The sequence below is a fragment of the Harpegnathos saltator genome, unplaced genomic scaffold (genome assembly GCF_003227715.2).
Source record: "Harpegnathos saltator strain DR-91 unplaced genomic scaffold, Hsal_v8.6 scaffold147, whole genome shotgun sequence".
NCBI lineage: Eukaryota > Metazoa > Arthropoda > Insecta > Hymenoptera > Formicidae > Harpegnathos > Harpegnathos saltator.
The window spans coordinates 203,838-227,622 of NW_020229925.1; the positions used below are offsets into that span (position 1 = coordinate 203,838).

The following is a 23,785-nucleotide window of genomic DNA, read 5'->3' on the forward strand; positions in this document are numbered from 1 at the left end:
GATTTATCGAGACGGGGCAAATATTTGTTTCTTGCTTATCGAGCTGTTCTCAGGCTTGGTCTAGCGTAATCACGCTGTGATCGCGTCACGTGGTACCGCAGTCATTGTTATACCGCCGCCTATAAGGCGATATTGTCATCCGCGTGAAACCAGACAGCTCATATTTCATTATTATGTCGTCGCTTTTTGCGCGCAGGCCGACCGTGACTAAATGCGAGCCGCTTATTTTGCAAATATAAGTCCACTTAAAAAACATTGCGAATTGCAATGAACCCACCGCACTCGCCGCCGCGGCCGCCGTGATGAATCGCCCACGGCGGCGAGAGATTTTTCAAAGCCGAACACTCGGCTTTCGAAATATATAAACGTCTCGTAAGCGCATATCATGCGCGCGCGCGATTCTCAGAATATCTCTCATCCCGCGCGCGCGCGCGCGACCGAAAAGTCATCCTCAATCTCTCCGAGTCGGTCGACTTATAAATAAAAAGCGGCAGTTTGATGAAAAATCGTTACGTAAATACCATTAAGAAACGCGGGGCTGCGGTATTTCTGAGCATCGCTCAAGCGTCGTTCGCGCGCGCGCGCGCGCAAACAAGCGCGAGGAAAGAGGAACGGGAACCGGGACGACGCGCTTTTCGACCCGGCGTAAAGAAAAAAAAAAAAAAGAAAAAAAAACAAGAAAACGCAGGAGGCGCTGCGAGCGCGCCGCGCCAACGAAAATCGTGCCGCCGCGGCCGCGGCACAGTTGAGCGAGAGCGAATCAATAAGCGGCCTTTTCTAAACGAGAGGATTTCAATTTTAAATCTTCCGCGTGGCGCGTGGCGCATCCGCGACGCTCGCCCGCCCGAGGGTTGTGTTCACGACGTAATAATAATAATAATAACCCCGTCGACGAGTCTCGTCGAGTAATCTCTGCCAGTGTGTACCGTCAATTATTTCGGCGCATTAATAATTACCAACTCTCTCCTCGATGATGTTCCTAACGATGTTACAGGTGCGAATCGCTACGGACTGTACTCGTTATTCCCGGGGGGTGGCGGGGGCAGTTACGTCGCCGCCACCCCCGCCACCTCCGGACCACCGACGCCAGCGCGGGCTTATCACGCGACGACTCACAAGGGTAAGTTCGCAACGACTTCCTCCTTCCTCCCTCGCCGCTTCCCCCGCCCCCGCCAGCGCTTTCTTCGGCTGCCGTCTCAGGACACTTCTGTGCGCCACGCCGCGCTTCGCCTTCGCCTTCTCCTTCGCCTTCGCCTTCGCCTTCGCCTTCGCCTTCGCGCGAGGAGTCGCGCCAGGTGCCGGATCGAGCCGGCCTCTCGCCGGCGGCGAGATCCCGCGAGCGCCTCGCGGAATTTCAGTCAACCCCGCGAAGAAGACCAGCGCGCGAGCCTGGCAGGCCTTGAAGAGACGCAGGACGACGTAGGATCGTGGCTATTGTGTGCCGGCAAGCGGCTGCGGGACAACAGCGATCGGCTGAATTATTGCGATTTATCGCCGCTCCTTCCGCGCCGCTCGAGGCTCGAGGAAGCGACGATTTTCATATCATCGATCGTGTCGATTCCTCCTTTCGATAATTACGTGATTCACTTCGGCGCAGGTAACGCGCGAGCTGCGGCACGCGTTAAGCGGTCCTGCGACTTGCCTGTCTTTGTCATCATCGCGGGCTGTTGTTCGACATTTCGGAGGATCGGGGAGAAAGCAGTTTCCCCTCAGGGTGGCTGTGCGCCGCGCAATCGCGATCCGAGTTTAGGACTCGGTGCGGGACTATGAATAACGCAAGTGACAGGTCGCGAGAGTCGCGATAAAAAGCGCGCTGCCGAGCAGAAACGAAGGAAACGAAGCGGGCGTTGACGGACTGCGGGAAGACGGGACTTGCGGTTCAGAGAGCGCCATTAGATGCGCAAATAGGCACTCGCGAGGCTGCCGCACGCTGGATTTCAAGACCGATACTCACAGTTGCAAATTAATCGCGACCCTCGACTGAGAGTGTAATTGACTGCGAATTCATATGCGTCGGCTTTTAATCAGCCGTTCCGATCGATATCTCTTCCGTGGAACAAGATCGACGAATGGCCGCCGAAGGATAATTCACGCGCCTGAGAAGCTGACTCGTGTTTATCTCTCTCTCTCTCTCTCTCTCTCGCTTTGATGCTAATTCTAACGATACCGATGATTCTATTGATAATTCCAATAAATATTCTAGTAACACATTACGCGCACACAAAAGGCTAGCTCACTTTGCGCGAAAACCGCGTAAAAATTCGCGTACGAAAATCTGTTTATTAAGTATCAGGAGCGTGATTCAGTTCTCGGGGTTTCGCAAGAGATGGCACTAATATCGAAAATATTCCAATCACAGCCATTGTGTTTCTTAACGCTTTGATATTCGCACGCCATGATGGTCATAGTCATTTGCTAACAATAGACGCAACTAAAAATCGCGTTAATAGACACGCCTTAAAAATGGAGCTTTCTAAAGAGCATTTTCGACACGCGTTGCTTTTATTATTTAATCAGAAGAAACGGCGGCTAAAGGTCACAGGATTCTGATAGAAACTTGATGTGACGATGTGATGTTGCTCCATCAATTAAGACAGATAAATATTGGTTTAGACGATTCAAATGTGTCGACTTCAATGTTCAGCGACAAAAGAATCGCTCGGGACAAAAGCAAAAAAAGCTTGAAAACCCAGCGCAATTCACTTGAGAGAACTTGCCAGAGCATTAAATGTCGATCGTATAACAATCACTAAACGTTTACGTGATACGGGAGAGGAGATTCACGAAGAAGGAAAATGGGTTTCACATCAATTATCGGAAAATGCCACTGCGAATCACTGCGGTTGAACATTTGCATTTCGTCGATCGGCAGACAAAAAATGAAGAGTTTTTTGTATCGAGTTGTTACTGGGGGTGACAAACGGATATCTATTTCGATAATCCCAAACGAAAAGAATCACGAGTTGATCCAGGTCAACTAGCAACATCCACTTCGAGGCGCAGTACTCTCGGTTTAAAGGCACTGCTGTTTATTTGGTGGGGTCAAAATGTTGTGTTAGTATGAATTGTTAAATCCGAGTGAAACTGTCACACCACTGCTCGTTATCGACAATTATACAAATTGAAGCGAGCATTGGTGCAAAAACGACGATCACCGATCGCGAGCAAACGACGCAAAGTGATCCTTCTTCACGACAATGCTCGACCTCATGTTGCATTATCAGCGAAGCAAACGCTATTAGAGCTGGAATGGCAAGTCTCACCGCGCCTCGCGCGTATTCTCCTCCAGACATTGCTGCATCCACTTATCACTCGTTCCGGTCGATGCAACATGCTACAGAGGACACGCACTTTCATAACTTCGAACAAGTGCGAAAATTTGTCGAAAATTGGATCGACTTCAAAGAGGAATCTTTTTATCGTCGTGGAATCCATCTCTCGGCAGGAAGATGGGAAAAAGTAGGAGACGAAGGGAAATATTTCGATTAAGGTATTCGTTCACTATCTTGTTCAAGTATCTTGATTAAGAGTCAGTTTTTGAAAAAAAGAAAAACTCTCCAAACTGAATCATACTTCTAATAACAATAAATCACGAATCTTTTTATCGCCGTGGAATCCATCTCTCGCCAGGAAAATGGGAAAAAATTGTACGGAACGAAAGAAAATATTTCGATTAAGGTACTCGTTCACTATCTTGTTTAAGTGAATCAGTTTGTGAGAAAAAAATTCTCGAAACCAAATCACGCACCTAGTGATAATAAATCACGAATCTTTTTATCACCGCGGAAAATCCATCTCTCGCCAGGAAAATGGGGAAATTTGTACGGAACGAAGGAAAATATTTCGATCAAGGTATTCGTTCACTACCTTGTTTAAGTGAATCAGTTTTTGAGAAAAAAACTTTCGAAACTAAATCACACTCCTAATAACGATAAATCACGAATCTTTTTATCATCGCGGAATCCATCTCTCGCCAGGAAAATGGGGAAAAATTGTACGGAACGAAGGAAAATATTTCGATCAAGGCATTCGTTCACTATCTTGTTTAAGTGAATCAGTTTTTGAGAAAAAAACTTTCGAAACTAAATCACACTCCTAATAACGATAAATCACGAATCTTTTTATCATCGCGGAATCCATCTCTCGCCAGGAAAATGGGGAAAAATTGTACGGAACGAAAGGAAATATTTCGATCAAGGTATTTCGTTCGACTATCTTGTCCAAGTGAATCAGTTTTGGAGGAGAGAACTTCTCGAAATTAAATCGTGCTCCTAATAATACCGGATAATACGGTCTAACGTTATTCTCGGCGAGTCCGTTAAACGGCGTCCGCTCAAATCGCGAGCATCCCGCGCGACGAGTGAGCCGACACACTTCTCGATGCGCGACGCATCCTGCGTCCTGCTTTCCCGACACCGGCTGCAGTCCTGCTCGCAGCACTCCGGCTAATCACACATACTCGGCGCGGCGCTGATATTGGCACCGACGCTCGCGCGGATGCGATACGATCGGAGGGATGTTGCTGCCGACGACAGGCCGACTGAACACGCCGAGAGCCAACCAAGTATTTTCATCAGCCGGCGAGAATCATAACCGTAACGCAGCACCGCGACGCGCGTGCACGCACGCAGTCGGCGTGTCGAGGAAGTACGTGACAATCCCGAAACAAGAGCGACAAAGCCGCCCCCCTCCCGCCCGCGACCGGCGATCAAAGACGACGGCCGCGTCGTCTCGACGACATCGAGAGAGCGCGCGATCGACGCTCTCTCTCTCTCTCTCTCTCTCTCTCTCTCTCTCTCTCTCTCTCTCTCTCCTCTCTCTCTCCTCTCCTCTCTCTCTCTCTCTCTCTCCTCTCTCTCTCTCCTCTCTCTCTCTCTCTCTCTCTCTCTCTCTCTCTCTCTCTCTCTCTCTCTCCCTCTCTCTCTCTCTCTCGCTCTCTCTCTCTCTCTCTCTCTCTCTCTCTCTCTCTCTCTCTCTCTCTGTCGAAGCACTCCGCGAGTTCCATTCTGAATCTACCGTCGGTAGATTCACCCCCGCAACGTTAGCGTTGTTGCACCGAGTCCAAATTCAGGTCGCTTGTATGCGTCTCTACTCTTCTCCCTTCCGAGCCTTCTCTTCATGTTTGTAGCCCCCGGCAACCCCGGCGCTAACGAGGAGTCGTGGTCGATGGATTCCGAAGGCGATCGCTTTGTTCTGCTGTTGCTTATCCACTAATCTGTGCTCATTGTCTCCGTATTAATCGTTCGATATTCGCGTATATTTGATCCGCGGTCGAGCGGTCATCGATAACATCGAGAGGAAGAAGAGATCCCCTAGAAGCCCAGACGAGGAGAGAAAGACGTTTCACGCGAATGATAGATTTTAATTCGTAATTTAAGTTTTAATTTTTTTTTTTTTTTTTTTTGATTCATCAGCCGCTTTACACACGACATTTACACTTCAGCGGTCAGAATGTAGTATTAAAAAATTGACCGCGTTCCTCGGCAAGGTCACTTCTATCGGCGGAGCTCGCGTGCAGAATCGCGAGACTTCATCGGGAAAGAAGCTGGACGGAGGGATTGTCGCGCGAAGAAGCCGCGAGACAGTCGAATCTACCGGATAATTCCGCAAAATAAATGCTGCCTCAAGCCTCGCGACATTGAAAAGATGGCGCTGAGAGCGACCACTTGTGGCGTCGTCAAGAAACAACAATAGCCTGGCCAGCGTTGAATCTCGCGAGGATTTGCGCCCGGCCGGAGAATTTGCGGGGTTAACGCGGAACATCGAAATTTCGGATAATCGCTCGGATAATCGAAAGCTCGATGGCGAATGCAGATTCGATTCTCGACAAGACTTCGACGAGAAGCAGGAGGAGGAGGTGGAGGAGGAAGGAGGAAGAGGAGAAAGAGAAATCGACCCTCCGACGTGTCCTCGTGTTCCTCCCGCTTCCTTCGCCTTCTTTTTCCTACGTCCCTTTTTCCCTCGTCGAATCTGTTCTCCGTCCTGCCACCACCGCCACCGCCACCGCCTCCGCCTCTCACGGAGCCGCGTTTTGGGTTACACCTCGGACAATGAGGTTGTTAGCGACGGAGGTGAGACGAGTTGTGCGCGACTGGACACACGCGGCCGCACGCGGGAATTCTATTTGGCCGCGCGCGTTTTTCTCCAACTCCGCCCGAGTCCGCCGAGTTCGCCGCTTTAATTGCATAATTGCTCCATTGTGGACCGGCCGACCGGCCCGGCGGCGGCGGCAGCGGCGGCGGCGGCGGCGGCGGCGGCGGGCGGGACGGGACGAAGGGGGGAGGGGGATGGGTTCGCGCGCGGATGTGAAAGGGTCGCGACGTAAAAACGCCATAGAGAAGGAGGATGCTCGCTAATTGCCGGCGAGCCGGGAAATGCGCGCTCGTCTTCGACGCCCCGGCCGATTCCCTCCTTCCCCCCTCCCCTCCCCTCCCCTCCCCTCCCCTACCCCCTATCTTTCTCTGTCTCTTTCTGTCTCGCGATCTCTAATCTATCTATACGTTTATCTTTTTCATGCCTCGCTGCGTGCGTGCGCCCGGCAGAACGCACAGGTGAGTGTATGTAAGTCGAGACGCGTAATTCGATCGCGCGCACACGCGTGAGCGCGGTGGAAAAGCGAGACGCGACGCGACTCGCGAGGCTCCGCCGCGAGATCCGTTTTAACGCGACGGCGGATATTCTTCACGCACGTTAATTTGCATAGGCAGAGATACGTATATATCCACGTTTAGATAAAATCAATAGTACTAGCAGCGGCGCGCCGCGCTGCCGAAGACATATTGCGCGGCCGCGCGCGCTGACGGACACGTTCTCCCCCCCCCCATTCTCTCTCTGTTTGTCGCTGCCCCCGTCTTTCTCTCTCTCTCTCTCGCTCACTATCTGCCTTTCTTTTTGCCTCTTACTCTCGCGGAATAGCGCAGCGCTGTCGTCGTTCGAAAAAAGCGGCCGGTGACGCTCCGCGCCATGATATTATTATTATTATTATTATTATTATTATTATTATTATCTGGTATTTCATTGGACGCGCGTACGCATCGCCTGGGCATCGGTCATTGTCTGACAATAGCGCGGTATTCGGTGGCGATCAAGAGGCGTGAGGACAGATTGGTACGGCTTGAAGACGAGAGAGAGAGAGAGAGAGGCGACGACGAGAAAAATGACGCGGAAATGAGAGAGGGTTTTTTTTCTTTTCTGGAAATCGCGATCAATCTTCGTAGTAATCGATGGGACAAACTGCAGAAGGTTACCAGAGGGAGGTTTTCGAGTCTCGAAGGGACAGGGTCCGCGGTTTCCGCAGGAAAGAATGTCGAGAACGTCACGTAGTCGTTTAACATTAAACCATTTCCAAAGACGGGCTCCGCGAAGATAACTTCGCCGAAAGCGGATGGTTTCGTCAGGCTTGGTCTGGTCGAGAGTTCGGGCTCTGGTCAAGGTTGGGCCAGAAGCTTCGGTTCCGCGCGGGAATTTGCAGACTTAACACAGTCGATACACAGTCGAGTCGCGTTCGGGCGCGCGCAGCGTCGCGTCGCGAGACGACACGATGAGGAATCAGTCTTGGTCGCGTTGAGAGTTCGGGCTCTGATCAAGATTGGGCCAGAAGCTGCGGTTCCGCGCGGGAATTTGCAGACTTGCGCTGATCTCACGAAATAACACTGTCGCGCCGCGACACGATGAAAAATCAGCCTCTGCGCGCGCGAGGAGCACCGCTCGGTGAGGAGCGAATATATTCCCCCTTCCCCCCCCCTAGAGAGACTTCAAGCCCCTCCCCCTTGGAGGCTTCTGCATGTACGTATTCCTTTTCGCAGCCACTTTCGTCGACCATCGCGGAAAAGCCCGCGGTGCCCAAACGTGCAGCTGAAATTCTAATTACGATTGATAAAGCGAGGTCTGGCGAGAGCCGCCGCCGGCGGCGCCGCTTCGTCGATAATCAGACACGCGGAGTCACAGACACGGGAACGACGAGCGCTGGCGCGCTCAGATATATCTCGGCGAGCTATCTAATCGCGCGCCGGGCTTTACCGCGAAGCTGACTACACGCGTCGCGCAGGAGTCTCTCGCGGGCACGCGGCGTCGCGTCGTCGCGTCAACGTGTCGAGAGGGTCGAACGCGGTCCCGGGGACACTCGACGAGCGTTATCGAGCAGTCTCAGGCTGTTTTCCACTCGATAGCCCGTCCCCGCAGCGGCGTTTTCCACTTTACGGCGCTGGCAAACGGCAAACGGCAAGCGGAGCGAAATACGGAGAGCGAGACACGGACGGACGGACGGACGGACGGATGGACGGCTGACCGAGCGCGGAAGGGCCCGGGTCGATTAATCGGCGGATTCTCCAGTTTCAGAGAGTGTGTTTTCCGCGGCGGTGGGGGTCGGGGTAGGCGGCTACACCTGGGGCGCTCCCACGCCGCCGCCGGGGTCTCCCTACAGCCCGGTGCCCGTGACGCAGCTGGAGCTGCTGGCGAAGAATTTGGCGAACCTGGCGCCCGCGGGCCAGCAGGCCCTGAGTCTGCAGGGTGTCGGCGTCAACGTGGGTAGCCTGCATCACGCGCAGCACACGCAGCACACGCAGCACACCCTCAACCTCACCGGGCTTCACCATCTGCATCATGGTGAGTTTTTCTCTCTCTCTCTCTCTCTCTCTCTCTCTCGCTCTCTCTCTCGCTCTCTCGCTCTCTTTCTCTCTCCGGTGTCTCTGTCTTGCTCGACAGGGAGAAAAAGAGAAGCGTTTCTCGGTCCGCTTAGCTTCGTGCGACGTGTCACGTGTGACGTTTGTTTGTCTGTTTCACCCGGCGAAGGTGGCCTCCACCAGAACGCCTTCTCGCCCCAGCTGTCCCTGGTGACCGGCAGCGCGCCGACGCTCACCATCAACAGTTTCTCGTCGCCCAACTCGACCAACGGCGTCGCGCCTACGACCGGCGTACTTCTGCAGGAGTACCAGCCGCCGACGGGGACGGCGGGATGCACCGTCACCGTCAACGGGCCCTCCGGCCTCACCAGCAGCAGCAGCAGCAGCAGCAGCAGCATGATGGTACACGGCGGCGGCCAGACCGTCCAGGCCACCGCCAAGAAGCGGGAGGCCTTCCTTCCAAGCCAAGGCCAGCCGGTGAAGCTGGAGAACAAGTCGACGAGGACGTCGTGTCTCTGCAGGAACAGCAACGGTACGACGTGCGGATGTCGGCGGCGCTGGCAGGCTCGACCAAGCGCGCGGTCCTTGCGGGACGAACCTCGCTTTTCGGATTTTCATTCATTCATTCAGCAGCCTCGGAGGACCCCCTCGAGGTCCTGAGCTGATCCTCGAACTCGGGTCGTTGTCTTTCGGCTCCTTCGGACGGATCTTTGGCATCATCCGATACACCCGCGAGTTCCGTCCCTTCACTCTCTCTCTCTCTCTCTCTCTCTCTCTCTCTCTCTCTTTCTCTCTCTCTCTCTCTCTCTCTCTCTCTCTCTCTCTCTCTCTCTCTTTTTCTCGGCGGACCTCGAGGCTCCTCCAGAGAGCTTTGAAAATCCGAGAAACGAGGCGTCGCTGAAACGTTCCTTCAGCGCGAGCCAACGGCACAGTGTGTCGATACAAGCGGCAAACGCCTGATTGTAGGGAAGACAAAGGTAGTGCACTCGGACGTGGGGTGCAGCAGGACGCTACCTGTCGCGTCGTCCTGGCACGGGCAGGACGGCGCTGGTGCTAACAATAGCGGTGCTAGCCTGGTGAAGAGGGAACCCTTGGCCTCGGTTCCCTGTCAAGTCGCCGAGGTCTCCACGTCCCTTCACGCCACCACCACCTCCGTCAAGATCGAGCCCGTCCCGCCCAAGCCCGAGAACGGTAAGTCGATTCCCGGTTGCCGCGCGCGCGGGAACAACCAACGAGGCGGCCACTCTCTCTTTCTCTCTCTCTCTCCCTCTCTCTCCCTCTCTCTCTCTCTCTCTCTCTCTCCCTCCCTCCCTCTCTCGCTCTCTCTCTGTCTCAGCGGGTCTGTTCGTCTTCGAGCAGCTTGCCAAGCAGCGCAATCAGTCGTGCCGAAACGAGGGTAGTCTCTTCCGCTCGAACTTATCGCGCCTGGCGAGTCCAGCTCTTTGAGAACGAGCAGAAGGAACGAATCGGAAAGGAGAGCGACGTCGTCGAAATTGGTCAGCAAGTCCGAGGTGCGACTTCTACACGCAGGAGCGTGCGATTGGCCGAGATCTGCTTCACGCGTTACTAGTTGTCTTCGATCGTACCGGGTGATACGTTCGAGCGACGTTGAACGACGTGCTTCGGGACGACGAGGAACGTGCGAAGGAAGCTGCAGCTTTCTGACACGCTGATGCGTGAAGAAATTACATCCTTGGATTTGTAATTGGAGGAGACCTTCCTCGTTCGATAGCGACGCACGGCTGTTGGATCCGGCGGACTGGTCGACGACGCTGTAATTGGTGATGGAAATCCCTCTCGATTCCATAGCAATATCGCTGAAACTCGCTTATCAAGAGGCGGGGGGAGGGGTAGGGGGAGGAAAGCCGACCGGATTATAAAGTACGACGGCGAATGTGCCGAATCCCGCTCCCGCAGGTTTGACGTACCGAATTCGGCTCTTGAAAGAGGGATCCCTTCTCTGGTTCTGCTTGTCAGGTCGCGGCGGTTTCCACGTCCCTTCGCGCCACCAGCGCGATCCGTCAAGATCGAGCCAGCCAGGCGCGCTTCGGCTGACGCTTCGGGGGAGCGAGTCGCTGCCTCCCTCACGAGCCGAACTCGGTCCTGAAGAATCGGCCGTTCGCGTCTCATCCGAGCGAAGGGTCTTCACCTGTGCAGTGTCGCAGTTCTTTCTCCTCTGCGTTAAACGTTGCTCGAGACTTTTACCAGCCGAGTCTCAATGACACCACTTGTTGTTGATGACGACACTCTTGCTCTTCGCTGTACGTTCACTCCGCGACGACGACGACGACGACGACGACGCGGTCCATTTTAATCGACCTGAGCTCTCGCGCAGCGCTCGCGCGAGATGCATCTTGATTGCCGAATTCACGCGACGACGGCCACACGAGCGGACTTCGTCAACGTGACGCGATGCTGTAGGAAGTCTAAGGTGGCCGGCAGTCTGAACGGAGGAGCAGATGCGTTACGAAATTGCAGCAACCCCCTTTACGTAACGCGCGTTACAAGGTGTCGTTATTCAGGATACGAATCGCTCGCGAGCGAGACGCCTGGCTGGATCCTGGACGCGAGAGGGGGGAGGGAGAGAGGGAGAGAGAGAGAGAGAGAGAGAGAGATAGAGAGAGAGAGAGAGAGATTGAGGCGTGAGTTATTTATGACGAGCCCGGAGATCTCGCCGGGGATAAAAGTATCGTCGGTATATCGGCGCGATTACGCGCTTTCCTCGACGCCGAACCCAAGGAAGCGCGCAGCGGCTTCGTCCAATAACCGAGGCGGCGGGCGAGAATGACGACGACGACGACGACGACGACGACAATGACGACAGCGGCGACGGCGGCGGAGCAAAGATCTTTCGCTCGCGATACAAACGATCAAATCTTCAAAATCGAGATAATTGCGTCCTCTTGACTCGCAGACGGACAGACGGACGGACGGACGGGTTGCCGCGGCGCGCCTGCCGGTGCTTCGCGAAGATGGCGAGTGCGAAGATCCCTGGCCGCGATAAACGTAATACCGTCCCAATCAGCATAATCGCGTTCCTTCTCAGACCAACCACACGAGGAATCGCCTAATACGAAGGCGGCGCGACGCTTTTTTCGATAGGCGCGCCGAAACGCCGGGCTGGGCGGCGAGCGCGCGCGGTAGGGGAGAGAAAAGTGCATACAACCGCGAGCGTATGGAGAGCGAGAAAGAAAGAAAGAGAGAGAGAGAGAGAGAGAGAAACGAATAAAGTCAGAGGAGAGGACCAGGAACCAGAGAGAAAGAGAGACAGACAGAGAGAGAGAGAGAGAGAGAGAGAGAGAGAGAGAGAGAGAGAGAGAGAGAGAGAGAGAGAGAGAGAGAGAGAGAGAAAGAGAGACAAACAGAGAGAGAGAGAGGAGGGGGAGCAGGGAGGGAGGCAGAGATAAAGAACGAGAGAGAAGGAGAGTCGACCGGCCGGTCGGTCGGTCGATCGGTCGGTCGGTCGGTGCCGAGCGAGACGGCGAGAGGAAAAGAGCAAAGAAGCGAGACGAGAGACGACGAGAGGCACGGGGTAAGGAGAAAGAGAAAGAGCGGAGCAGACAGTCTCGTTAAAGTAGGAGGTGCGTGGCACGCATGGCGACGCAAACACAAGGCGTGGTTCGAAAGAGTCTCGACCCTCTCTCTCTCTCTCTCTCTCTCACTCGCTCACTCGCTCGCTCTCTCCCTCTCTCTCTCTCTCTCTCTCTCTCTCTCTCTCTCTCTCTCTCTCTCCCGGTCCTGACACATCCGTGCGCGCCGCTGGCACACGGTTCTCCCGTGGCCCGGTGGTGTGCGCGTTGGCCCACACGTGTTACGTCATGCGAGCGTAACGCGCCGCGCCGCTTAAGGCGCGGGGAAAAGAGGCGGTCGACGAGGAAGGAAGAAAGAAAGAAAGAAAGAAAGAAAGGACGCGGGGCCGAGAGAGGGAAGGAGGGGGGAGGGAGGGGAGATCGAGACGGTGATTTAAATGAATGCGTTTCGGGGTGCATCGGCGAGACGCGCGTGCAGCGCGCTGATAAAGAGGAAGGAAGAAAAAGAGCGGATTCCGTGGAGAGAGCGTGGTCCCGCTCGAGAGAGAGAGAGAGAGAGAGAGAGAGAGACTCGTCGAGAGGCGCGAGGGCCGGCGATGACGACCAAGAGGCGAGAGGACGCCGCCGGCTGGCGGATCGGCAGACGGTGATTTAAACGAATGCGTGTTGGACTTGCGTCGACTCGCGGAAGACCGGAGGAGAGCCGAAGGGGCTTCCGCGAGAGCGGGGGGGGGGCCACGTCTGTCTCTGCGAGGGCACCTACTCCTTGCGATCGTGCGCGAGGCCTTGAGCTAGTTGATGGTGGCTGTCGATACCGCGCCGAGATACGCCAGAGCGATCTCCGAGCGGGAGGAAAAGGCGCGAGCGCGCTCGCTCGAGCGACGACCGGCCGACCGACCGGTCGAGATCGCGAATATCCTCGCGTCCGGTGCGAGAGCTTGTGAAGGGACTGGACGTGGGGAGCGGGAAGAAGAGCCTCGCTCTCCGGGGGAGAAGAGCTTTCCTCTCGAGGAAGGTGCTGCTTGCGCGTCATGAACTCCTCCGTCCGAGCGCCTCCGCGATATCACTTCAGGCTCGAAGCGAGCCGATCGCGCGATACCGTGCGATTCTCACCGCGCGATTTCCCTCGTCGTTTCAGGGATCGTGGTCTCCAACGCGGGAGCCGCTGGCATACCGGTCGGCATCGCCGTGGCGAGGCAGCGATTGCAGCATCAGGAGACTTCGACGTCTATGCGCAATGTGTCTTTAAGTCATCACACGTCGCATCACGCGAGCTATCATCATTTCCAGCCGGACAGCCTAGGTGAGTCCTCTTTTTTCACGCCAGGTATCTCACCTCCCGCGCGGCGGCGGCGGCGGGGAGGGGGGAGGAGAGGAGAGGGGGGGATTGCGAAACTCCGATGCCGGCGCCGGTCGTCGCGGTCGAGATCGGTAATGACGTCGGGAGGAAAAAGCCGAGAAAATTTCGAGAAGTCGCCTGGCCGGCCACGTGCGCGCGCCACGTGCTGGGCGTGAAAGAAACGGCTTCATCCTCTCGGCGGAATTGCAGTCACACACCGTCGAGTCCGGTCGACCGGATCTCCTTGTCGCTTCGGCAAAAAAGCGGCGGTCTCTCGCGAGACGCGCGCGCGCACGCGCGAGCTTATTATCGCGGCCGCCGGAAAAATCGCCCTCCTCGCCGCTCGATTATTTCATTTCGCTCGCTCGCTCGCTCGCGCGCGCGCGCGCGAGTGCCGAGCGAGCCTGGCTGAGTGCGAAAGTTCCGACGGGCTCCTCCCTGAGGCGTCGTCGCGCCCTCCCCGTTTTGCGGCAGCGTTCAGGATACGTGTACTTGTAACGTTTCGCTGGAGAGGTCGTACTTTTTTCACGGTCACTCGGTAGAATATCGACGAGTCGTTTTTACCTCTTAATGGCGGAAATAAAATATAGCGTTGCTGCGTTGTAAGTTTTTTCTCCCTTTTTTTCTCTCTTTTGGAATGCGCGGCTATTTGCGTCATCAACAGCCGAGAGGTTGGAAGTTGCCCATCGCGAGACCCAGCCGGGAGCAAAGCTCCCGGCGTTTCCTCAGGACGAAGAAGAGGACGTGCGCGCGCGCGACAATGCGCCCCTCCGCGTTCGCGATTGCACGTTGCGGACCGCGCGTGTGATTGTGGCATTTTACGTAAGTCAACGAGTACGTTTTCATTAAAATGCCACCCCTCGCGCGAAGACGCGAGGGAGAATTTGCGGACGCGTATCGCGTTTCACCCCGCCGAGGGCGCGAAGCGACGTCACGCGCGCGCGCGCGCGCGCGCCATCGACGACAGCCTCGAGGACACGGAATCTTCCTCGCGGAGCGACGCGTTCTCCTGCCGAACGACTTGGCCGGCGCATCCGCGCATCCGAGGGAGGAATTAATTCTGCCGGTGATCTCCTGCCGGAAGATCAATTCCTCCGCCGGATGCGCTGGCCGCGTCTGCAGGCTCTCGACGGGCGACGAGAGTGTCGCGATCTTTCAGCCAATCGCTCAATACGGAGCCGACGAGCGTAATGACAGCCTCAACGTCTAATGGCACTTAACTGCCCAATGGCGCAGCGCCGAGAGCAGGATTTTCGATCCTGCGCGGCCGATCTCGCGGCGGCGCGCGTCGCGACTTCGCATTCGTGACCGCTAATTGCCCGGCGAAAAAACCGCGGCGATCGTTACTCAGTCGTCGTTACCGGGAAAAGTCGCGCTGCCTCTTATTGCGCAAAGTGCATAATAGCGCGCGTAAGATAAGAAAGAAAAGCATAAAAGAGAAGGAAACGAGGAAGTAACATTTGAAACATCCTCGTCGAACGAGCGAGCGTCGCAACGGCGCAGGCGCGATGCGTCGCGCGATCTTCTCCTGCGAAAATCGACTCTTCTCCGGCCGATGATTTTCGCGCGACACGACTCTCGACTCTCACGAGAGAAAACGTCGAGCCCGTTTGAGGGCAAATAACATCGACACGGATCGACGGGCCTCGATTCGAGAAGAGAATCGGTTCGCGGAGAGGCAAAAGTCGATCTCGTTCCAGGGAGGAGATCGATTCCCTCGAGGTCGAATCGAGATCGATCCGAGACACGCGCGTCTCCTCGGGAATATTCCTCCGTCTAATCCGGCGGCGTTCGGCAACTCCCGGAGCGAATATTAAAGAGAGCTCGCTCGCGGGCTTGCTGGCGAAAATTCGTCGTGTCGTGCGCGGAACGGCGCTTCGCAAATCGATCGCGCCCGCGAGTGGCAGCGGAGGCGGCGGCGGCGGCGGCGGCGGCGGCGGGCGGGCGGGGAGGAGGGGCCTTTTTCGAACTTCTCCGCGGAGGGGCTCTATCGTCCTCTCGGCATCGGCGTCGGGAAACGACAGGCCGAGGAGGCGCGATTCACGCCTGTATTGCGACGTCACACGCCTCGAGAGTAATTTATTGCGAAAGAATATCGCCGCCATTAACCGCCCCGCCCCGGGGACTATTATTCTTTTCACGGCGATGCTTCCGCGAAAATGACGCGATCGCCGGGTCTCGCGCGCGAGACTCCTCGCGTACGATTCTTCCTCGCCGGAGGATCGCCGGCCGGCCAATTGCGACTCCGCTCGAGGAAACTCGGCTTTCCGCGCGTCGCCGGAAGAACGTCGTCGCGGATCGAACTTAATCTTCCTCGCGCAACAAAACAGCGTCGTCGAAGATACGCGCGCGCGCGCGGCGGCGGCGGCCGTTAATCGCGACGCCGCGCCGGCCAGGCGCTGCGATTAAAATCCAGCGGATCGATGCAGCGGCGAAGGACACGAGCAGATGCAACGAGGACAACGTGTCGGATGGCTCCCGCGATCCTTACCGCATTTGTCGCAACACCAAGTAACTGTTATCGGATACATACAGCGACCACGAGATAGTCGACACAATCGGTGGGCGCCTTGCCGCCTCGTGTTTGCCTTGTTTTCGCGAATCGAGCGGACGCAATAAGGAGGACGATGCTCGGTTCTTCGCATTCGTCATGACAACAAATTGTCGAACGTACAAGGACAACACAATGTTGAGAGAGCCTGTCGTGCGCGGCCTTGCTGCGTCCGCTCGCTCGCTCCTCGCGCGTCGTGCGTCGTCCTCTCGACGGACGCTGCCTGAGCGCTGCCGAGTGAACGCGAGTGTCGACCGCAGCCGTGGCGTTGCCGACCGATCCCGCTGGGCGCAACAGCACCTCTCTCACCCCGAAGACGTCGCGCGCGCGCGACGCCGCCGATGTTCACCGCGTCCGATTTCACGTGGCCCGGATCGATACCCGCGTCCAGCGCGGCTCTCGACCGCCGAGGGAAGCTCCGCGCCGCGCCGCGGCCGAGGTCCGCGAGAAGAGCGCTTCCTCTCCCTCCCTTTTCCCCCTCCTCTCTCTCTCTCTCTCTCTCTCTCTCTCCCTCTCCCTCCCTTGATGATCGCGCGCGGCGCGGCCGATCCTCGCGCGCGGAACCGAGCCGCGGAGATGAACGCCGGTTCCGTTTTGTAGGTTCCAGCACGGCCATGGCGGTAGGCGGCACCACCCTGGTGCACTGCGGAGGACCTGGAGGGGAGGATCGTGCGGCCCACCTCACCATTCCCTCCGGGGCGCTCGCGCCCTCGCTGAACCTGAATTCCAGTCTGAATTCCAGCCTGAATTCCACCCTGGGCAACATCGGCACTCCGGCGACCGACACGGCCGCTACGTGGCCGCCTACCTTGTGGCAGTATCCGGCTACGGCGGCCGCAGGTGGGTAGCTCGGCGGGGACCTGACGCAAGAAGCCGCGGGTACCGCGTCGTTAGAATCGTCCAGGATACGTGGAAGCTCGAGCGCGAGTCGACGAGCGACCGAGAAGGATCCTACTTTTTGCCCGACTTGCTTTCCCGGTTGGCGTCGCGGCTCACCTTCCGTCGTTTCGTCCACGTTTCAGGGAAAGAGAAAGAGAGAGAGAGAGAGAGAGACAGACAGAAAGAGACGGATAATTTGAAGCTACCCTGAAGAGGACACTGGTGGTGTTTACGAGATGAGATCGGGGAGGAAATCATGACGGGAGCGCGATAACCAAGCCGAATCGAGCAGAAATATTGAAATATCAAGTCCTCCTCGTTCTTCTTCTTCTTCTTCTTCTTCTTCTGGTATCGACTACGCCCCCGGAGGCCGTTTATGGATTAAAAAGATCCTCTCCTTACGACGGACACTCGAGTGTCGTTGTTCGATTGATTCTGATATCCCTGTCGTCTCGAGTGCCGTTCGAAAGCGAGGCCTTCCGAAAGTCCCGAGTGTCTTTCGGCAGTTTCGAGTAGTCGCGCACGCAGATCGGCATGATAGACTTGTCACTTCCTAGGCCAGGGTTCATTGGCATCTTTCTCACGCATCATGTTGCTTCGAGCATCACGAGCCGTTCAAGCACCGGCGCGGTATCTCGCGTATTACGGCTTCTCTCATACGAGGTTTCGTGTTCGTTTACGTTACGAGTGTCACTGGCCGCGGGTGGAGAGAGACGTCGTTGACAGCCGACGTGATGACGCGCGCAGAGGAAAAAGTCACAGCGCGCAACGTTCCGTATGAGTAAAATTCGAAATCGAATCCTCTGGAAATAAATTCCCTTCAATTTTATCGCCATTTTCTTTCTTCTCTTTTCTCTCCTCTTTTCTTTTACGGTGGGGGAATAAACCGTCAGCGGAGTCGATCTCGGCGCGAGGGAACTTCCTCCGGTGAGACTTCGAGGCTCGTAATACATAAAAATAGCACGCACACACACACACACACACACACACACACATGAAAAACGGGAAGAGGATAATGAAAAAATAAATTACGTTACGACAACGCAGTCGGCGCGCGTCCCTGAGTCGCGAACCTCCGCGGCGGCGATTCTCGCCGTCAAAAAATCCTCCTCTCCGCCAGAAAAGTTCCCACGGTCGCGGAATGTGTTCCGTTCGGTTATGCCAATCGCGCTGCACAATCGACAGGAGGAAAGTCGCGACGCTTTGACCTCGAGACGGACGAGGAGGATTCACGGAGGTAATCGATACCGAAGAGAACTTTCCGCCCGGTAATCCTCCGAAGATAAATTCTCCCATTCCGCAAACGGCCGTGTTGCGGAACTCGTTCGACAAAAAATCCTTGCTCCCCTCTCCCCCACCGGGAGACTATATTGATAACAGATACACGCCGAGGTAGGCGCGAGGAACAGCAGCAGGAGGAGGAGGAGGACGAGGAGGAGGTGAATGCGTGCGCGAACTTGGAAAGTTTCCGAGCGGCATCCGAGCGTTTCTCCTTCGCCAGGACTTTCGGCGCGCTCTCGGAGGACTCGGCGGCATCCGAGACGCTCGGCGGAACTTGAGGATTTTTGAGAATCTCCCTCGCCTTCAACAGCGTCTCTCACGTCGCTCTCCGAGTCTATCGCGCTAATATTATTTCATCCCCGGGACGAAACACCGTCTTCGCCTTCGTCCCCCCCTCCCCCCCGCCACCGTGACGGTGCGGCGCGTGTCGTCGGCGGCGGCGGCGGCGGCATTGAGCGCCATCGAGCTATTAAATAAACAATCGGCTCTTTAGAGCCACCCCGAGAGCGCTGACGTGCGTTCACGTGTGCATTCGCGTATTCTCGTTACCGCCACCGCCGCGTCGCGCCGCGCCGCGCAATGTGCGGCCGACAGCTCAATTATTTCGTCGGACATCAAAGGCGATACACAGTCGGGCGCGCCGCGCCGCGTCTCTCGTTTTTTGCCCGACGCGGCGCTCGCGCAGCCGGCCGTCTTCTTCGCAGCGCGCGTTAATATCGTCTCATCATCGACCTGGCTCTCGCTATTGACTCATCATCGCCACGTCCGAATATTTGTTCTCGGCCCCGACGCGATCCTCAGCCGCGATTCCCCGGACGCGTCCATCTCGCAACTCTTGTTCAGGTCGCGGACTCGCCAGTTGGACCAGACGCAGCACCCCCCCTCCGCCCCCCCTCCCGCCCCCCGAGACGCGGGTCGCGAGAGAGGAAGGAAGAGATCGCGACGTTTGAATTTTCTGAGGCTGGCCGACGACGAGTTTGGAGCAAAAGTCCGAATTAATTAACGTAGCGTGTATCGCGCTTCCATCGGCGCGGGCGGCGGCCAGGGTGGACGGGGGCGGGAAGGGGAGGGAAGGGGAGGGGAGGGGAGGATTAACCGGGCCGCTAACGAGCGACCCTATACAATTTCGGATCGAATTCGCCCCTCTCGCTGACCTCTCTCCGGCCTCGTTGACCGAGTGACATTTATCCGAATAACGTTGAACTACATCGGCCCAGCGCGCTGTAAATCACTCACCACCCCCTTCCCCTGCCCACCCTCCTCCCGTATTTAATTCGTCGCTTAGACAGGTGTCCGAGTGACGACGACAAAACGACGTGGCCGCGCGAGAGACGACGATTTTTCGACGCTGCGAGCTGCATATTTAATATACGTGGCTGCGCGACGGCGACGGGGCGCCGGGTCTCTTTGTCATCTCTTGGGCGAAGGTCCAGAACGTCGCACGACGTAATATCAGAAGCACGGCTCGGCTGGAAGGCCCTTGGCCCTTCGGCCTCTCAGGACGCGCAATCTTCGCTTCGGAAAAAACGCGTTGGCTTAGGTCCGACTCGCCATGAGCGATTCGCCAGGGTTGTCGAAAGTGTTTCTGAAGCTCTCTCCCTTCGTCCCCCCTCTCTCTCTTTCTCTCTCTCTCTCTCTGTCTGTCTGTCTGTCTGTCTGTCGGTGAGCTATTTGCACGCGCGGGCGCGAGGTGCGACTTATCTTGTCGTAGCATCGATTGATTACCGAACGGAGGCTTCTCCTGCGGGCTTCCGAGTGCGGCCGCTCTCGCGCGACCAAGCTCGTTTGCTCACGGGAATCCCCGGTATCGCTGTTAATCTCAAAGTGCCCATGTAAACAAGCTATATCGCGAGGACATAAAATGGACATTAACGTGTCGTCTGATGCGGGATAACGGAGCGCGACCGGACTTTTCCAGCGATGCCGACGGAGCCGCTGAACTTCCCGCAGATGGGCGTCGGTCTCCAGGGCGGGCTGCAGCTCGTCCGCGACCCGGCCAGCGGTCACCTCCTCCTGATTCACGCAGCGGGTAAAGTATCCTCGCTTGGACCACGAGAACGAGTCGAGCGAGATTGCTGAAGGAACTTCGTCTCGCCTGACGCACTCGGCGTCAGAATCCGGAGTTGGGTCTGAGTCTTTCCTCAGTCGAGTCGTTCGTACGTCATCTTTGCAACTTGACGACTTGAAACTGGGAAGCTTGGAAGCTCCAACCCCGAATTCGGGTCCGAGTGTCTCGCTCGGGACGAGTTTCAGATGAACGATTGTTAACGACTGTTAGTGAGCGTTTTTATGACTATGATCTGGCGCCGCCTTCACCCTCCCCATGAGGGGTCGCAATGTATCCCACAGGTACCACCAGTTTTCCTATTACTCCCCCCTTTCGCTTTCTCCTGAGACGATTCCTTCTTCAGCAGCGCTTGGCTGATGGGCCAAAACGCTGAAGGACGAATCAGAGACAAGTGTATTATCAGGGTGGAGAAGAAAAGTCTTTGAGGCCTTTTGCGGTACGCGTGTGTATCCATTGGACATTGCGACTCACGGGGAGGGTGGAAAAAGCTGGGAGCTCTCATGGACGAGCGTGAATTTGACGCTTTCGACAGAACAAATGCAGCAAGCGGTGGTGTGGCCGAATTACGCCAGTCACGGCGGTAACGTTGCGCCACCGCCGCTCTTCCTGCCGCCGGCACCGCCGTCGATCCAGGTGCTCGGCGACATCGGCGGCGCGAGGTTGGTGCTCGCCGAGAACAAGAGGAAGCCGCCGCTACCGATCGTCAAGATCGAGGCGGACTGCAGCAGCAGCCCGACCACCATAATCAGCAGTGAGTAGGATTCCACACGCGGAGTTTGAGAACGGACGGGGGAAGATCGAGCGCGAGTTCATCGGACGGGGTCGACTTGATCGGGGGAAACTCGGCTCTTCCTTCCGGGGAGAGACAAAAATTGCAAGCTGAGCGAAGCTCGACTCTTCCTCCTCTCGAGAGGAGCTGAAATCTTGCTCAACCCTTCGCACTCGAGGATTATTTCCACATTTCCTCCCGCCTACTCGATAATCATAAATATAACTTCTAAATTCCTAGAAAAACTACAAAAAAAGGATCTTCATTTCTTCCAATGTTGTCGCCGCATTTTGTTGCTTTGTTGCTCTCTTCAAATCTTTTTCACGCCAGCACACCTGGCTTTCCGAGCCGCCGGAATAAACGTTCGTGCCAGCGCAGCTGGCACTCCGAGCCGCCGGGATGAACGTTCATGCCAGCTGTGCTGGCATCCCGAGTGCAAAGGGTTAAGTTCGAGCGATGACGGCGGCCGACCGAGGGGGAAGTTACTTTCTTACAGTCATCGAGAAAGTTGTCTTCTTTCCACCGAATGCGGGGGATATTCTTCCTCAATCATCTGCGTGCGTCCGCGCTCGCAAAGTAACAATGAAAGTAACGAGTGCACTCCCGGCCGTTACGCAAGACACAATCGCATTTCTTCATTAACGAGAAGAGAGCCGAAACGCGCGATGCGTTACTCGCAACCCCCCCGCCCCCCGCCCCCGACGGACGAGTCTCATGTGCGTTCCCTGATTATCCGCAGCGTCCACGGAGTCGACCAAGGCGTTGCAGGCCGTGACGTCCGTGACGGGCGCGCTGGTACCGGAGGCACCCTTGGTCACCACCCTGCACTACTACCCGCACGCGCCCGCCCTGGTGCAGATCAGTCAACCCGAGCCTACGCATTGCAGGTCGCAGGTAGCTAAGGTCCTTTTTCGCCCGGCGCTTCGAGTACGCACGCACGCACGCACGCACGCACGCACGCACGCACGCACGTACGCACGCACGCACGCACGCCGCGACGCGAATATTACGCGGCCGCTCGGCGCAATATCTATGCAGATAGCGATGCAAATCGGGTTTGCTCATGATTAATACAATGTGCCACAACGTTTCCACATTATGCGAATGGCCGGACCGCGCCCGGAGCTTGACGTAATTACCACTACACTCTGCCCCGCCCCACCCCTCCCGTCGCTCCCTCACCTCCTCCCCTCCCCCCCTCTCTCTCTCTCTCTCTGTATGTGTGTATGTGTGTATCTCTCTCACTCCCTCTCTTCCCTTGTCTTACCTTCTCCTCTCCGGCTATCTTTCTCTTTCAGCTCGTTTTTTCTCGCACGTCCGGCGCCCGGTATCCGTATCGCTATCGGTGTCAGCGATTTGGCGAAGATCGCGCGCTTAAGGATGCGGACAAGTCTGCGAAAGAAATGTCTTTGTACGTCTCGTAGCCGCTCGCTGTGCTCCGCACGCTGAAGACTTCCGGTTGAAACACACAAGAGAATGCGAATGCGAATCGGTTGCGATCGGTTTCAAAGCTTGCGCGGGATGCGGAGAAATATTTCAATTGATTCGCGGGTTGGCGGCGCGCGTCCATCTTGAATTGGTTCCCGGAGTTTCGCGAGGTAACTCCAGGTAACTTCTTCTCCCTGAGGAAGAAGAAGAAGAAGAAGTGACCTGGTATGTTGACGAAACAAATCCAAGATGGGCGGCCAAAGCCCGGAAGTGAAATGAAAGCAATCAGTTGTTATCGAGTTGTTCCCGAAGAGGTTCCCGCGAGGTCGCACGCGACTTGGGGAAACGCACCGAAACGTGTCGAAACTTCTTCCCTTTTTTATCTTTCCCAAGGCCACGTCGCCGGTCTCGTGCCTGACCCCTCCGCCGGAAGTGCCGACGATTCACGCGATCGAGCCGCCGTCGTACGGCGTGCAGGACGCCTCGAATCAGACCGACACCCCGGAGGACGCCGAGGAACAGCCCCCGATCGTGAAGCAGGAGCAGAATCTGAGTCCTTGCCAGGTCGCGCAGTCGGGCGCGAACATGACCACCGCGAACTTCGAGATCGTGGCGTCGCCGGAGAGGATCTGCAACGTGGTAAGGATCACGACGACCACAACCACGGTGAATCCGATCTGCGGCATCGTCACCAAGGTGGACAAGGCGGAGAACACAATCATCAACATGGCCGACTGCGCCAAGTACTCGGCCAAGGACTGCAGGAACGTCAACAAGACGATCGAGCACGAGAGGGTCGACGAGGAGGCCGGCAAAGAGGACAAGGTGGTTTGCAGAGAGGGCAGGATCGGCGCCAGGATCATCGAGATCACCGAGGAGAACTGTGATAGTTTCCACGAGAACCTCGAGTTCTTCGCGAGGAGGAGAGACGTCGGCGCGGACCAGCGCGACCGTCGCGACAGTTACTCGTCGAAGGACGACGAGAACGTCGGGAAGGACGTCGGTGTTCAGGACAAGGCGGAGGTAAAGAGAGCTAACCCCGATTGAACCTCGCGGCTGACTAATTACAACCACAGGGTTGTAAACAGGGCGTCTAACTTTGCTGAAGCCGCTAATGCAACGTTCATTCTCGTAGCGTCCGTATAAATAAGTTAGCTAAGAAGAACTCGGCGTTAATTCATTGCTGAAGACTAGTCGTAGTCGCCACCGATGTAACGCTCACTTTCGTTCCTTAGAGATTTTTATAAAGTTATTGTTCGCGAGGCAATCTCAAGTTTCGACTTTTTCCAAAATCCGGTTCCAAAATGTTAATGCCGTAA

At 56.3% G+C, this 23,785-nt stretch overlaps 1 protein-coding gene across 3 annotated transcripts in view; it reads left to right on the plus strand.

Annotated features, from left to right (window-relative positions):
* Positions 1–23,785, plus strand: part of wge (BAH domain and coiled-coil containing protein winged eye) — a 91,906-nt gene that overhangs the window by 32,257 nt on the left and 35,864 nt on the right. For 2 of the 3 annotated variants that reach the window (XM_025296546.1, XM_019844974.2), the window contains exons 3-13: positions 995–1,120; positions 6,543–6,551; positions 8,332–8,604; positions 8,791–9,153; positions 9,588–9,812; positions 13,290–13,454; positions 16,642–16,881; positions 20,120–20,230; positions 20,802–21,020; positions 21,778–21,932; positions 22,860–23,489. In XM_025296546.1, coding sequence (XP_025152331.1) covers positions 995–1,120; positions 6,543–6,551; positions 8,332–8,604; positions 8,791–9,153; positions 9,588–9,812; positions 13,290–13,454; positions 16,642–16,881; positions 20,120–20,230; positions 20,802–21,020; positions 21,778–21,932; positions 22,860–23,489 — 2,516 coding nt within the window. The remainder of the gene's footprint in view (positions 1–994; positions 1,121–6,542; positions 6,552–8,331; positions 8,605–8,790; positions 9,154–9,587; positions 9,813–13,289; positions 13,455–16,641; positions 16,882–20,119; positions 20,231–20,801; positions 21,021–21,777; positions 21,933–22,859; positions 23,490–23,785) is intronic. The other variant, XM_011153955.3, reaches the window with a different exon arrangement.